Below are 11,162 nucleotides of genomic sequence, written 5' to 3'. Positions count from 1 at the left end.
AAAATAAAAACAAAACAAAATAAAACAAAAAAACCAAAACCAAACCTCTGTGGACCTTCCAATGTCATACCCATTATCCCCAAAGGGGCGAAGGGGTCTACCGTCTAGCTTTTGAATGATATTTTTGTCTCTCCTAATGTTTAAAATTAAAGAGAAAAAGAAAGGCCCGTCCCCCATCTGTAAAGTGCCTCGTGGTGGGTGAGTTAAGGTGCATCGTGTGGTTTGTAACAAGTGCTGGGGACCCTGCCCCTGCTCCCTTGCTTCCTCCTCTGCTCCTTGTGGGAGCCTGCAGGCTGGAGACCCAAGGGTCCATGCTGCTGCTGCCACCCGAGTCTAAGGCCCAGGGGGCTGGTGGGACAGGCTGGTCAGTAGTCATCCACGCTCTCGATCTCACCGGAAGGGCCATGCAGGGAGTACCCTGAAGCCAGGGGAGAAGTGAGAGTGAGCTCCCCTAGGTCCGCTGAGACCTGTGCAGGGGAAGCTGAGCTTCCCAGCCCCACCCGACACTTACCCAAGATGCTAGGGTCGGAGTGCAGCATCAGCGCCCGCCTCTTGGCTTTGCTGCCCTCCCCGGGGCCCAGTTTGGTGCTGTGGTTGGCCTGAAAGGCTGTCTGTAGAGAGGTGCTACTCAGCCAGGCCTCCTAAGGCGAGAGAGAACAGAGTCAGGAGGGTCCTGGGTGTCCTGCCCTCCCAAGTCCCACAAGACTGCACCTGCTGCTGCTGCTGCTGCTGCTGCCGCTGTTGGCTGGCTTTCTGCTTGGCCCTCCGCTCCAGGAATTGTTTGGCAAATTCTTTGGCTTCCAGCGTGTCCCCCAGGCAGGAACGAATATAATCATGGACATCATAAGGGGACTCCACCTCCTTGAGGATCGCTACAGCCATGGGTACTATGGAGAGGGGACAGTCAGGCATGCTGGACAGGTCTAGAGTCCCTAGCGCCAGCACAGCCTCCAAGGAGCACCTTCATACCATCCAGGCTGCCTGTGGTGCTCAGAGTGTGCAGCATCTGCTCACACCATTGTGTGAAGCCATCCTGGGGCCGAGGGATACCCTGTAGCAGCTTCAGCAACTTCTCTTCCTCTTCTGTCTTTTTACGAACAGGTCGGCCTGACAGGTGGCTGTATGAGTCACTGAGACAGGTGAGGAATTGGAGGCCACAGATGAGCTCAGACCTTAGTCTCCCTTCCTCCCTGTCAGCCCCGCTAAGTAGGCGCCTCACCCACCTGAGAGACGGGCTGCTCCGACTGTTCTTTAGGCTTCGGGCCAGGCTCCCGCCACTCTTGAGAGTATCTTCCCAGAGTCCCAGGTTGCCACTGCTGCTGCCCCCACTCTTGTCTGGCCCGCCCCACAGTGGCCCAGCCTCAGACACCCACTGATTCAGAGGGGCAGAGCCCAGGCCCCCAAGCTGCTGCAAATGGCAGGAAGTCAGGAGGCTCTAAGATGGGACCCTCGACATCTAGGCAGTGGGGCTCATTTGGGGGCAAATTGGAGGGCATGAGGTGAAGATAAGGGGAGGGGCCATCCTTTCAATAATGAAAGGGAACAGGTCTTCAGTTCTAGGAATCTGAGCTCAGGAATACCTTCCCCCACCCCAAGTGCTCCTAGAAACTGTAACAGGGGGGCTCCCTGAGGCGGTGCTTACCGCTCGGTGGTTGGGGGCCTGGGCCCGCAGAGGCTCCCTCGGTGCCGGCTGCTTGTGCAGTTGGCGCTCACTTTCCATCTGCAGCTCCAGCAGAGTCTTCATGGACAGGCCCTGCTTAGCTAGGCCAGCCCAGAGTGGGGGTGGGGAGCTGGGGGCAGGGGGCACAGGGACATTCGTCGCTTGCTGCTGCTGCTGTAGTAGCTTCAGCAATAGTTCCTGCTGCCGCACCTGGGTGGGGACACAGTGGGTGAGGGTGGCCCGCTGGCCCCAAGCCCAGGCTTGGCCCCGAAGATTGGTAGGACTTGAACCTGCTTGCGCCGAAAGAGCTCCTCTTCCTCCTGCCGCCGCTTCTGCTCCTCCTGCTGCTGCTGCTGCTGGCGACGCTTCTCCTCCCGGCGTTTGCGCTCCTCCTCCTCCCGCTTCGCCCTGAGCTCCACTTCTCTGCGCTCTTGAAACTGAGGTGACAGGGACTTTAGCCAGCAGGGAGGCTGACCCACCTTAGCCAGCCTTCAGCAGCTCAGCCTGCTACTACTTACTTTGTGTTGCAGCTGGAGCTGTTCTAGAATTGGACCCTGAGTCGAAGAGTTAATTGGTATGTCCCAAAGACTGGCCTCACCACCTGCAGGAGGAAAACGCAGCTGCAGAGGCCCAGGCCCAGCAGAGTCACCCATAGATAGGAAGCAGAAACATTTGTCCCCAAATGAGCCCTACTGCCTAGATGTCCAGGGTCCCATCTTAGAGACCCTGACTTCTTGCCGCTTGCAGCAGCTTGGGCACTGCCCCGCTGAACCAGTGGGTCTCTGAGGCTGGGCCACTCACTGTCGGGGCAGCAGGAGACTTGGGGGTACAAGGGACCAGGAGGTGGCATGGGGCAGGGTGGCCACTCACCTGACTGTGATGAAGCTGAGGTATGTAAGTCCCAGAGGGGGCCTGAATCTGGCACCGACAAGGACCGGCTCATCGTCGGAAGCAGGTTCTGGTCTCCACCTCTGAGAAACAAACCACTGGCCCTTAGAATACTGTTCTCTTGTAGCCTGCCCTCCTCCTCCTGTCTCACACCATCACACAGATTTACACTTCCTTATACACACCAGTTCACACACAATCTGGGGTTGTGTTTAACAGACCTGGGGGTTTTGAGAGCCTGGAGCTGCTGCAGGAACGTAGTGAGCTGCTGCTGCTGCGGCGGCGTCAGGTCCCCCATAGCTGCCTTTTCCCGGAGCGTTGTACACTGCGGGAGCTGGCGGCTACAGACACACTGGGCTCAGACAATGGACCATGCACAACCACTCCCGTGCCCACAGCAAGCCCCCAAGCTCTCCATACCTGCTAACCAGCTGCAGAAAGTGCTGGTGCTGCAGCTGCTGGTACAGGGCTGCCGCAGCCAGCTCCTGCTGCTTCTTCAGCCGCTCCTGATCCATGTTCCCCTGTGGGAGGTCAGAGCATGCCTGTATGAGTGTGCCCAGCAGGAGCATGCCCAGCAAGTGAGGTGGTGGGGAAGCCTGAGGTCCTGCTGCTGCCCCCACTGGCCTTCCCTGCAACCTGCAGAGCTGACAGTGCTCACCAGCAGCGGGGGTGGCGAGGGCCCTGGGGCAAAGGGCACACGGCCCCACATCTTGATCACCTCTCCCAGAGGCTGGAAACCCTCATCACAGCCCCTCTTCACTAAGAGTGACATGGAGAAGTAGCCAGCCTGGAACCACTCAGCCATCTCCTGGGTTGTAAAAGGGCCTGGAACAAGGACGTCAAGAGCAGTCAGGAGGTGGCCATGGCATGGTCAGAGGGCACACTGAGATCTGCTTGAGCAACACTGAATCCCAGCAGCCTGCTACCCACCGCTACCTTGGATTTCCCCCTGTGGGTCCTTGTAGAACCACTTTCGGGCAGCGCCATGGCTGAGGGGAAGGGCAGTGGCAGCTGTGGAGTGGCGTAGGCCTTGGGTCTGCATGGCAGCAGTGAACTGCTCCTCCTCCAGGGAGCTGTCCTGCAGGGAGGCCACCAGCTTCTCTGCCTCCTGCAAGTCCAGGGAGAGAGGCAAGTCTGAGCTGCCTGAGGAGGCTGGGCTCAAGGGCAGGCCAGGGACTCTGTCAGACAGATCTGGGACACATGAAGCAAAGTGCTCTGCAAGCCTGGAGGGGAGGCCCCCCGAGCATGCACAGGCACCCCCAAACCTGCTGCAAGTGCTTTAAGCCTTCTTCATCTTCTAGATCTCCAGGTGGGCCAGGAGGTGAGCTGATTCTAGGACTCAGAGACAGTCCCCTCATCTCATCTCCTGGGAAGAGACGGGAAAGTAGGGAGAGGCAGAGAAAGGGACAAGATGGCTCCTGTAGCTGCCAGGAAAACAGGCTCTAGCCACAACTGCTCTTCCCTAGCCACGCCCGTCACTCCCTTTTGCACAGCTCTTGCCAGCCTACCTTCAGCAGGGGGCAGCTCTTTCTCCACTGCCTCCCCACCCTCCTCGTTTGTCGTCCAGAGAGGGCCCAAGGCCGGCAGTGAGGATGGGGAGCTTGATTTCTCTGGAGGAGGCAATGGGGTCGCTTCCTTCCCCCCTGGAAGAAATACCTGATTGCTAGAACTCAAAAGCGAAGGACCTAGGGCCACGGAGCTGGCTCACTGCATAAAAGTTTGCTCCATTCCCAGGCACAAGACCCTGGAGTGAAATCCCAGGAACCCATATAAAAGCCATTTGTGCTAGTGTGTGTCTATAATCACAGTTCTCCTAGGAAAACATGGAAGGGACGGGAGATTCGCCCCAAGTTTGAAAGCCTAGCTTGGCACAGACAAAGAACAGAGACTCTCTACCTTACACAAGGTGAAAGGCAAGTGCCTATGCCCACAGTTGTCCTCTGACCTGCTCACATACACAGGAAAAACTACAACTGCAGGGGGACAGTATCTGAGGCAGCACAAGTCAACACGTGTGACTGGCTCCATGACCTTAGGTAGTGAATCTATCCTTTTGACTCTGGGCAACGCCTAACCAAGCATGAACACAGACACAGAGAACCACCAGTCTTCACTAAGCACAGACTCCCAGCCCTGCTCTGTGAGATGGTAGGATCTACATGTGGTGAGGGGCTGTGTGGGCACCTGCAGGGATTCCAAAGATCATTGTGTTCACACCTGACAAAGTTTCCTCTTCACACCTGACTCTGACTCCCTCCCCCCTCACACACACACCAGCACATGTGTTGCAGGTTAGAGGGCAACTTGGTGGGACTGGTTCTTCTCCCTTCTATCATGTGGGTTCCAGGGACTGAACTCAGGTCCTGATGCTTGGTGGCAAGCAGTTTCACATGCTAAACCGTCTCACTACTCTTGCCTTAATGTTTCTAAGCAGTCTGACCTTACAGATAGGTGGGCAGTCAGTAGCTGGCTTGGCAATAGATCTCTCTGCCAACTTGCCCCAGCCTTGGCAAGATTCTCAGGCCTTGTCCCTGCAACGCTCTAGGGCTCACCTGCCTCAGGCCCCTCTTCATCCACCCCTGCATCGCTCCAAGGGCTCACCTGCCTCAGGCCCCTCTTCATCCACCCCTTCTAATGGTTCCTCTTCCTCTTCCTCCAGGCCCTGGAAATCAAGCTCTTGCTCTTCAGGAATAGGTTCCTTGGGGCCCTTCTGTGTGGGAAAGGGCAGAGTGGACACAGTGAGAGAGCAGCTTGGGGACAGCTGTCACCACCCCAACTGGTCCCTAAGATGAGTACCTTAAGAGGCAGGAAGGCTCCAGAGGCATCAAAAGTACCCATCTCCTCATCCTCATCATCCAGGCACCACTCGGGGAGCCCATCCTTGTCATCTTCAAAGCCATCAAGCCCCCGGCATCTCCGGAGGTGAGAGTTGCTGCCCCCAACCCGCCCGTCCTCTTCACTACACCCTCCGCGCTCCCCTCGCAAATCAAAATCAAACTTGCGCCTCCGCTCTCCATGCTCCCGCCAGCCAGCAGAGCGGGGACCACCATCTGAAAGAGAAAGAGAAGGGGAAAAAACCACTAGGGTCCAGCCAAGCCAAGACCCACCTTCTCCAGCTCACCAGGCCTTCCCAGCTAGCATGGCTTCCCCTGGGGTGTTCTCATTCCTCACGTGCATGGCACCTCTTCCCAAGATATCCTGGGATATCCAAGATACCCCACCTTGCCCCCATCTTACCAGGGCTGGTGGAACGCCAGCGATCACCATCTCGCCGGGGTCCTGCCCCAAGTCTCCAGCTGCCATCATCCTCTTGCTCCTCTCGGAGTGAGCGCCAATTCTCACTGTCTGAACGCGCATGCTCCTTCCTTGGGCCAGCCCCTCCCTCCTCAAAGCCAGATCGTACTGGCACAGGGGAAACAAACAGTAAGCATGGACAAACCTCAGGAGAGCTTACTCCTGTACCCCACCCTCTACCTAAGAACCCCATCTCCACTGCCTCCCTACCCTACTCGCCACCACATTCAACACTCTCATACCTCCATCCCTCCTTGCAGGCTTCTCAAACCGCCTCTCACCTCTGTGGAAGAAAGGTGCCAGTCAAAACGCACGCATCATCCCTTTCTGAGGGGACTAGGGGATGCTAGGCTGGGTAGGCAGGACCCAGGGGCTCTGATCAGGGGTGGCCTGGTGGGTGTCTCTGGTCCCTCTAAGTCACCCCACTGCCAGCTCAGTAGCACTCCTCCGTTCTGCCTGTTTTTCTCCATCTTGCCATCCCCACCTGTCATCCCAGCTTTGGCTGCGCTGGATCTCCCGAGGATTCCTTCCGAAGGCCCCCTCGCCTTCCTCAATGCTTCTTTGGTAAAAGCAGCTGTCACCACGGCCTCGCCCTGAAGAAGAGGGCTCACGCTGGGTTTGGGACCCAAGACTGTCCTTCAATATCCTTGGCACCACCCACTCCGACTCTGCCCACCTCCTCCCCTAAAAAACATGAGGAGGGGTCACCCTCTACCTCGGCTCCGAGTGCTGCCCCTGCCACGGGAGGCGGCAGCAAGAGGGGGGCCAGCCCCTTTCCCCATCAGCCTCAGCACAGCCACACTATTCACTGACAGCGAGAAGTTTCTCTGAGGAGGGAGCCAGGGATGGCAGTGAGGACCCAGCCTTCATCTTCCCAAGCCCAGCTCCTCCCGCTTCTACCCTAGGTCCAGCCCCACCTGCTCCTCCTCAGTCAGAGGTTCCAGAGCCAGAGGTTGCAGTGGTTCCTCTTGTAACACTGCAGCAAACTCCTTGTCCTGCAGTTCTTCTGGGACCTGGGACGGGGCAGGAGGTCCAATATATTAACCATTCAGAGGCAACTCACAGATAAGGCAAATAGGCAAGAGAACTGTGCTCCATCCCCAAACCTCACCTTGTTCTCCTTGACATAGAGGGCCAGCATCTCCTCTCGCCCATAGCGGTAGTCTGCCAGCTTGTATTTGGGCATGGCAGGAGATGGAGGTGGAGAGGCCACACTGCCACCACTCGAAAGAGCTCTCAGCCTAAAACAGGCACAGAAAGAAAGAGGGGAGACCGAGGTCCACGTGGTTCCTCCCCCTACACCAGCCACCAGCTTTTCCCATAGGCCAGAGCTTAAGCGACCCACCACTCAGGCCCAAAGTTGAGTGTTTCCGCTGCCATTGTGGAGCTGGGATGCTGATCAAAGGTCAAGGATGAAGGGAGGAGAGAGGACTAGGCGTGTACTGTCCAAGTACCTGTAGGGCCACAGACAAGTCATGTGTAAGCTGGTGCAGATCCAGTGATAGGCCTCCATCTAGACGGTGAGCCTTTTGGCACTGAACTCACCTACACCAGACAGGTGACCACTCACACCATGAGTTAGCCAAAGCTGAGTCAGGGTAGGGGAGAGTCCTGGGGAGTGAGGGAACAAGGACACCTGAGCCCCTTCCAGCTCAGTGGGCCGCCCTCTGGTGGCCCAGCACTCACCTGACAGTCGGGCTCTCGTCTGGCAGGGCCTGGGCTGAACTAGGATCCCCAAGCACCTAGCTATCGCCTCAGAAGTGCCTGGGAGAGACTTTCACATCTGGGAAAGATCCTTGGGGAGAAGAGGAGGAAGAGAGTGGTCACACCAGCGAGTCAGATGGCCTCCAACCTCTGGCCCACAGCTGCTGGGTACAGTGAACTCAGGAGAGGAAGGTGGCCACTGCTCAGTAGTACTCCCATGGAGTGAGCCCAGAGTACAGTGAGGATTTTCAGCACAGAACAGGTACTTAGGCCTGTTTTGTAATGCCCATGTTTGTAAACCCAGCACTCCGGAGGCAGAGGGAGGAGGACTACAAGTTCATGGCCAACATGGGACAACACATAGTAAGACTATTCCGAAACATTAACTGGGCCGGGGATATAGTCTGGCTAGTGGTGGGCCACTTACTCATCACACTTGAAGCCCTAGACTCTGTTCCCAGTACCACACCAACAAGGAATGTAGCACCTGTCCTTGCTCCTAAACACTTGGGACGTAGAGGCAGGAGGTTCAGAAATTTAAGGTCATTCTTGGCTACATTCAAGTTTAGGGCCACCCTGGGCTATATGAGACCTTGTCTCAAAAAATAAAACAGGAAGGCACTGGGGCCACTGCTGTTTTATGGAGAAATGGTCCATTTTATGGAGCACTATGAGGAGTCTTGGAACGAGCGGGCTTCTCTAAAGAAAACTTAGGGCATCTGTCTGAGGGACTGAGTTTCAGCACAAACTAAGCAGACAGCTTCCAGAGTCACGGACTCATGGTAGGCTCAGAGCAGGTGGGTGTGGCCACAGCATCCCAGACTCATCTACTAAATGGGAACCAAGTCCTAAACTCCTTCCCCTCCATCAAGAACTGCCCCTCAGAGTAAAGATCAAGGTGGGACCAGGGTTTTCAGATCATGGCTGGTGGAAGGCTCTCTCACCATATGGGAAGAGGCAAGCTCACTCTCTAATGGCTAACGAGGCAGCAGTGGCAGCAACAGGGGCAGTTTCCTCTAGAGGCCTAGGTAGGAGACTCTCAGGAAGGGGTTCATCCAGGAAGGGCAGAGTAGAGGAGGAAGGGCAGGCAGTGTCCAGTGGGAGTACGTGGATCTTTCTTATCACAGGCTGGGCAGGAGGCTGGACCAGTGTGCCTCTCCAGTCCCCATCCGCTGCAGGACGCCAGGAGTCTAGAAGAAGGAAGAAGAGAGTTCTACCAGGAGCCTCAGAAAGAGGATCTCCTCAGTAACGAAACCAAGAGCCCACCCATGGCAGACAGCGGAGTGACCCAGGCTGCACCCCTCCATACCCCTCCGCAATGACTGCAGTATATTCAGGAGGGCTCCTCAAATCACATATTTCTATACTACCACCCTGAAGGGATCTGGGACTAGGCAGCCCTTAGGGCCACGATGCTAACTAAGTGACAAGTCATGCACAGACAGTGAAAGTCTGGGGCTGGAGATGTCACTAAGCAGGCAGAGTGTTTGCCTAGCTAGCACAAAGCCCTGGGTTTCACCTTCACATTGCATGAACCACATGTGGTGGTAGACAAGGATCAAAAGTTAAGCTCCCAGCTCCCTGCCCCAAAGAAAAACAAAACAAAACAAACAAACAAACAAAAAAACTAGAGGGGCTGGAGATGTCCCTCAGAAGCCAGACACTTGCCTAGCATGAACAAGGCTCTTGCCCCAGTACTGCCAAAAAGGAACCTGGGGCTAGAGAGACAGTTCAGTGGATGAGAGCACCTGCTGCTTGTCTGAAGGACCTGTGTTCAGTTCCCAGCAGGAGGGAGGGGGACAGGGGACTGGACCCCAAGAAAGATAACCTCTGTAGATATTTCTTAAGAGTAGCCAGGGGTAGAGGCAGGTCAGAGTTGGGACAGATGGGGCTGCCCGCAAGCACTGACCAGGTCTAGAGTTTCAGCTGGGCCCCAGAGGGTGTGGTCATACCCATGGCAGCTGTCACACTGTACATGTATTAGCACCGCAGAACCACACACCTAAACAATGACTAAAGCGGGGCTGGAGAGAGGGCTCAACAGTTAAGAGCACTGGCTGCTCTTCCAAAGGATCCTGATTTAGTTCCCAGCAACCACATGGCAGCTCATAAATGTCCACTAATTCCATTTCCAGGGAATATGATATCCTCATTCAGACATACATACAGATAAAACACCAATGCACATTAAAAAAAAAAAAACTATCAAAAAAATTTTATTGCCTAAAGTGATAATTTTACTTTTTGTTTCTAGAGCCTCCTGTGTGCTGGGATTATACGCATACACTACCATTTGCCAATCATTTTATTTCTGAATTACATATATGTGTTTGGAGGTGGTGGGCAATGATGATGGTGTGTGCCCTTGAATGCAGGTGTCCAGAGTCTAGAAGAAGGTGCTGGACCCCCTGGAGCTAGGGTTACAGGTGGCTCTGAATCATCTGATGGGGAGAAGGAATTCACTCAGGGCCTCTGCAAGAGTACTGTGTGCACCTAACCACTGAGCCACTACACCAGCAATCATTTAAAAAGCTGCAGCAAGGCTGCTGGCATAGGGTGTACTTATTAGCATGTACAAGCTCTGGGCTTCAACCCTCAGCGTTTGTTCAAAAAACAAACTACAAAACCCCACCATCACAACAAAAAATTTTGTAGGGCAGGGTAGAGGGCTCAGTCAGAAAAGTACTTGCTGCACAAATACAAGGACCTGAGTTCAAGTCCCAACACTCATGTAAAAACCAAGCATTCCTGCTTCTAACCCTAGCGGAGGTAGAAAGAGGAATATCTGCAGACACTTAAGCAGATGGCTGGAGATGGCTCAGTGGGTAGAGTGGGTGCTGCACAAGCATGAGGGCCAGAGTTCAGATGCCTAGACCCCATGGAATGATGGACCATGTACCTACAGGGAGATGGAAGCAGGAGCATCCCTAGGAGCTCGTGGACCAGTCAATCAGATAAATGAAGCCCCAAGAGATCCTTCTCAAACGAGGTAGAAGGACTGATATCCAAGGTTGTCCTCTGATCACCACGTGATACTCTCAAGTGTATATATTCACAAAGATTAAAAAAGCAGTAAGTTAGACATCAAAAGAGAAAGAGAAGACCAACCTGTGGTCCTTACATACACATCTGCACTTGTGAGCACACCAAAGCTTTAGTGGCAAGCCACTGTGGGGCTATAGCTCACATTCAAGCTTTCCCTATTCCAAACAATGAACCCACACTTCAAAACTCCAAAGTGACAATCTGGAACCTTCTCAGTTAATTCCTTCTAGTAGATCAGACATTGGTCTTGGCAGCGTGGAAAGACTGACCCGTAGGGGACATAAATGGGGTGTCCACCTCACCTTTTGCTACCCTCCCGCCTTTCATGAAGCTGTCCTGGTTGGAAAGGGTAAGGAGGTAGGCTGGTAACATAGCTCAGCCTGGTGACGACACATGCTGCCCAGCCTGGTCACCTAGGTCTGATCCCTTAGAGTCCACATGGTGGAAGGAGAGAACCAACTTATCCTCAGACCTCCACATGCATGCCATGGCGCATGTGTGTGCCCCCCCGCATGCCATGGCGCATGTGTGTGCCCCCCCGCATGCCATGGCACATGTGTGTTGCCCCCCC

General features: G+C 54.9%; 1 protein-coding gene across 5 annotated transcripts in view; it reads right to left on the bottom strand.

The window, feature by feature from the left end:
- Positions 1-6: 6 nt before the first annotated feature.
- The window catches only part of Gigyf1 (GRB10 interacting GYF protein 1), a 15,076-nt gene continuing 3,920 nt past the window's right edge, over positions 7-11,162 (bottom strand). Inside the window, exons 1-27 of one of the 5 annotated variants that reach the window (XM_031338358.1) lie at positions 8,491-9,218; positions 7,529-7,637; positions 7,388-7,453; positions 7,188-7,296; positions 6,954-7,083; positions 6,760-6,855; positions 6,558-6,669; positions 6,327-6,435; positions 6,085-6,125; positions 5,786-5,950; positions 5,345-5,598; positions 5,150-5,258; positions 4,057-4,191; positions 3,814-3,914; positions 3,485-3,656; positions 3,207-3,373; positions 2,969-3,069; positions 2,770-2,889; positions 2,531-2,631; positions 2,179-2,261; positions 1,951-2,097; positions 1,643-1,870; positions 1,224-1,408; positions 970-1,130; positions 712-887; positions 512-641; positions 7-418 (exon numbers count right to left, since the gene is read on the bottom strand). In XM_031338358.1, the coding sequence (XP_031194218.1) occupies positions 366-418; positions 512-641; positions 712-887; positions 970-1,130; positions 1,224-1,408; positions 1,643-1,870; positions 1,951-2,097; positions 2,179-2,261; positions 2,531-2,631; positions 2,770-2,889; positions 2,969-3,069; positions 3,207-3,373; positions 3,485-3,656; positions 3,814-3,914; positions 4,057-4,191; positions 5,150-5,258; positions 5,345-5,598; positions 5,786-5,950; positions 6,085-6,125; positions 6,327-6,435; positions 6,558-6,669; positions 6,760-6,855; positions 6,954-7,083; positions 7,188-7,222 (3,111 nt within the window). In that variant the 5' untranslated portion in view covers positions 7,223-7,296; positions 7,388-7,453; positions 7,529-7,637; positions 8,491-9,218 and the 3' untranslated portion in view covers positions 7-365. Of the gene's footprint in view, positions 419-511; positions 642-711; positions 888-969; positions 1,131-1,223; positions 1,409-1,642; positions 1,871-1,950; positions 2,098-2,178; positions 2,262-2,530; positions 2,632-2,769; positions 2,890-2,968; positions 3,070-3,206; positions 3,374-3,484; positions 3,657-3,813; positions 3,915-4,056; positions 4,192-5,149; positions 5,259-5,344; positions 5,599-5,785; positions 5,953-6,084; positions 6,126-6,326; positions 6,436-6,557; positions 6,670-6,759; positions 6,856-6,953; positions 7,084-7,187; positions 7,297-7,387; positions 7,454-7,528; positions 7,638-8,490; positions 9,227-11,162 lie in introns of those variants that run through there. The other 4 variants (XM_031338357.1, XM_031338359.1, XM_031338355.1 and 1 more) reach the window with 4 other exon arrangements.

This window comes from Mastomys coucha, unplaced genomic scaffold (assembly GCF_008632895.1).
Source record: "Mastomys coucha isolate ucsf_1 unplaced genomic scaffold, UCSF_Mcou_1 pScaffold22, whole genome shotgun sequence".
Classification (NCBI taxonomy): domain Eukaryota; kingdom Metazoa; phylum Chordata; class Mammalia; order Rodentia; family Muridae; genus Mastomys; species Mastomys coucha.
This window is presented reverse-complemented; position numbering and strand designations above follow the sequence as displayed.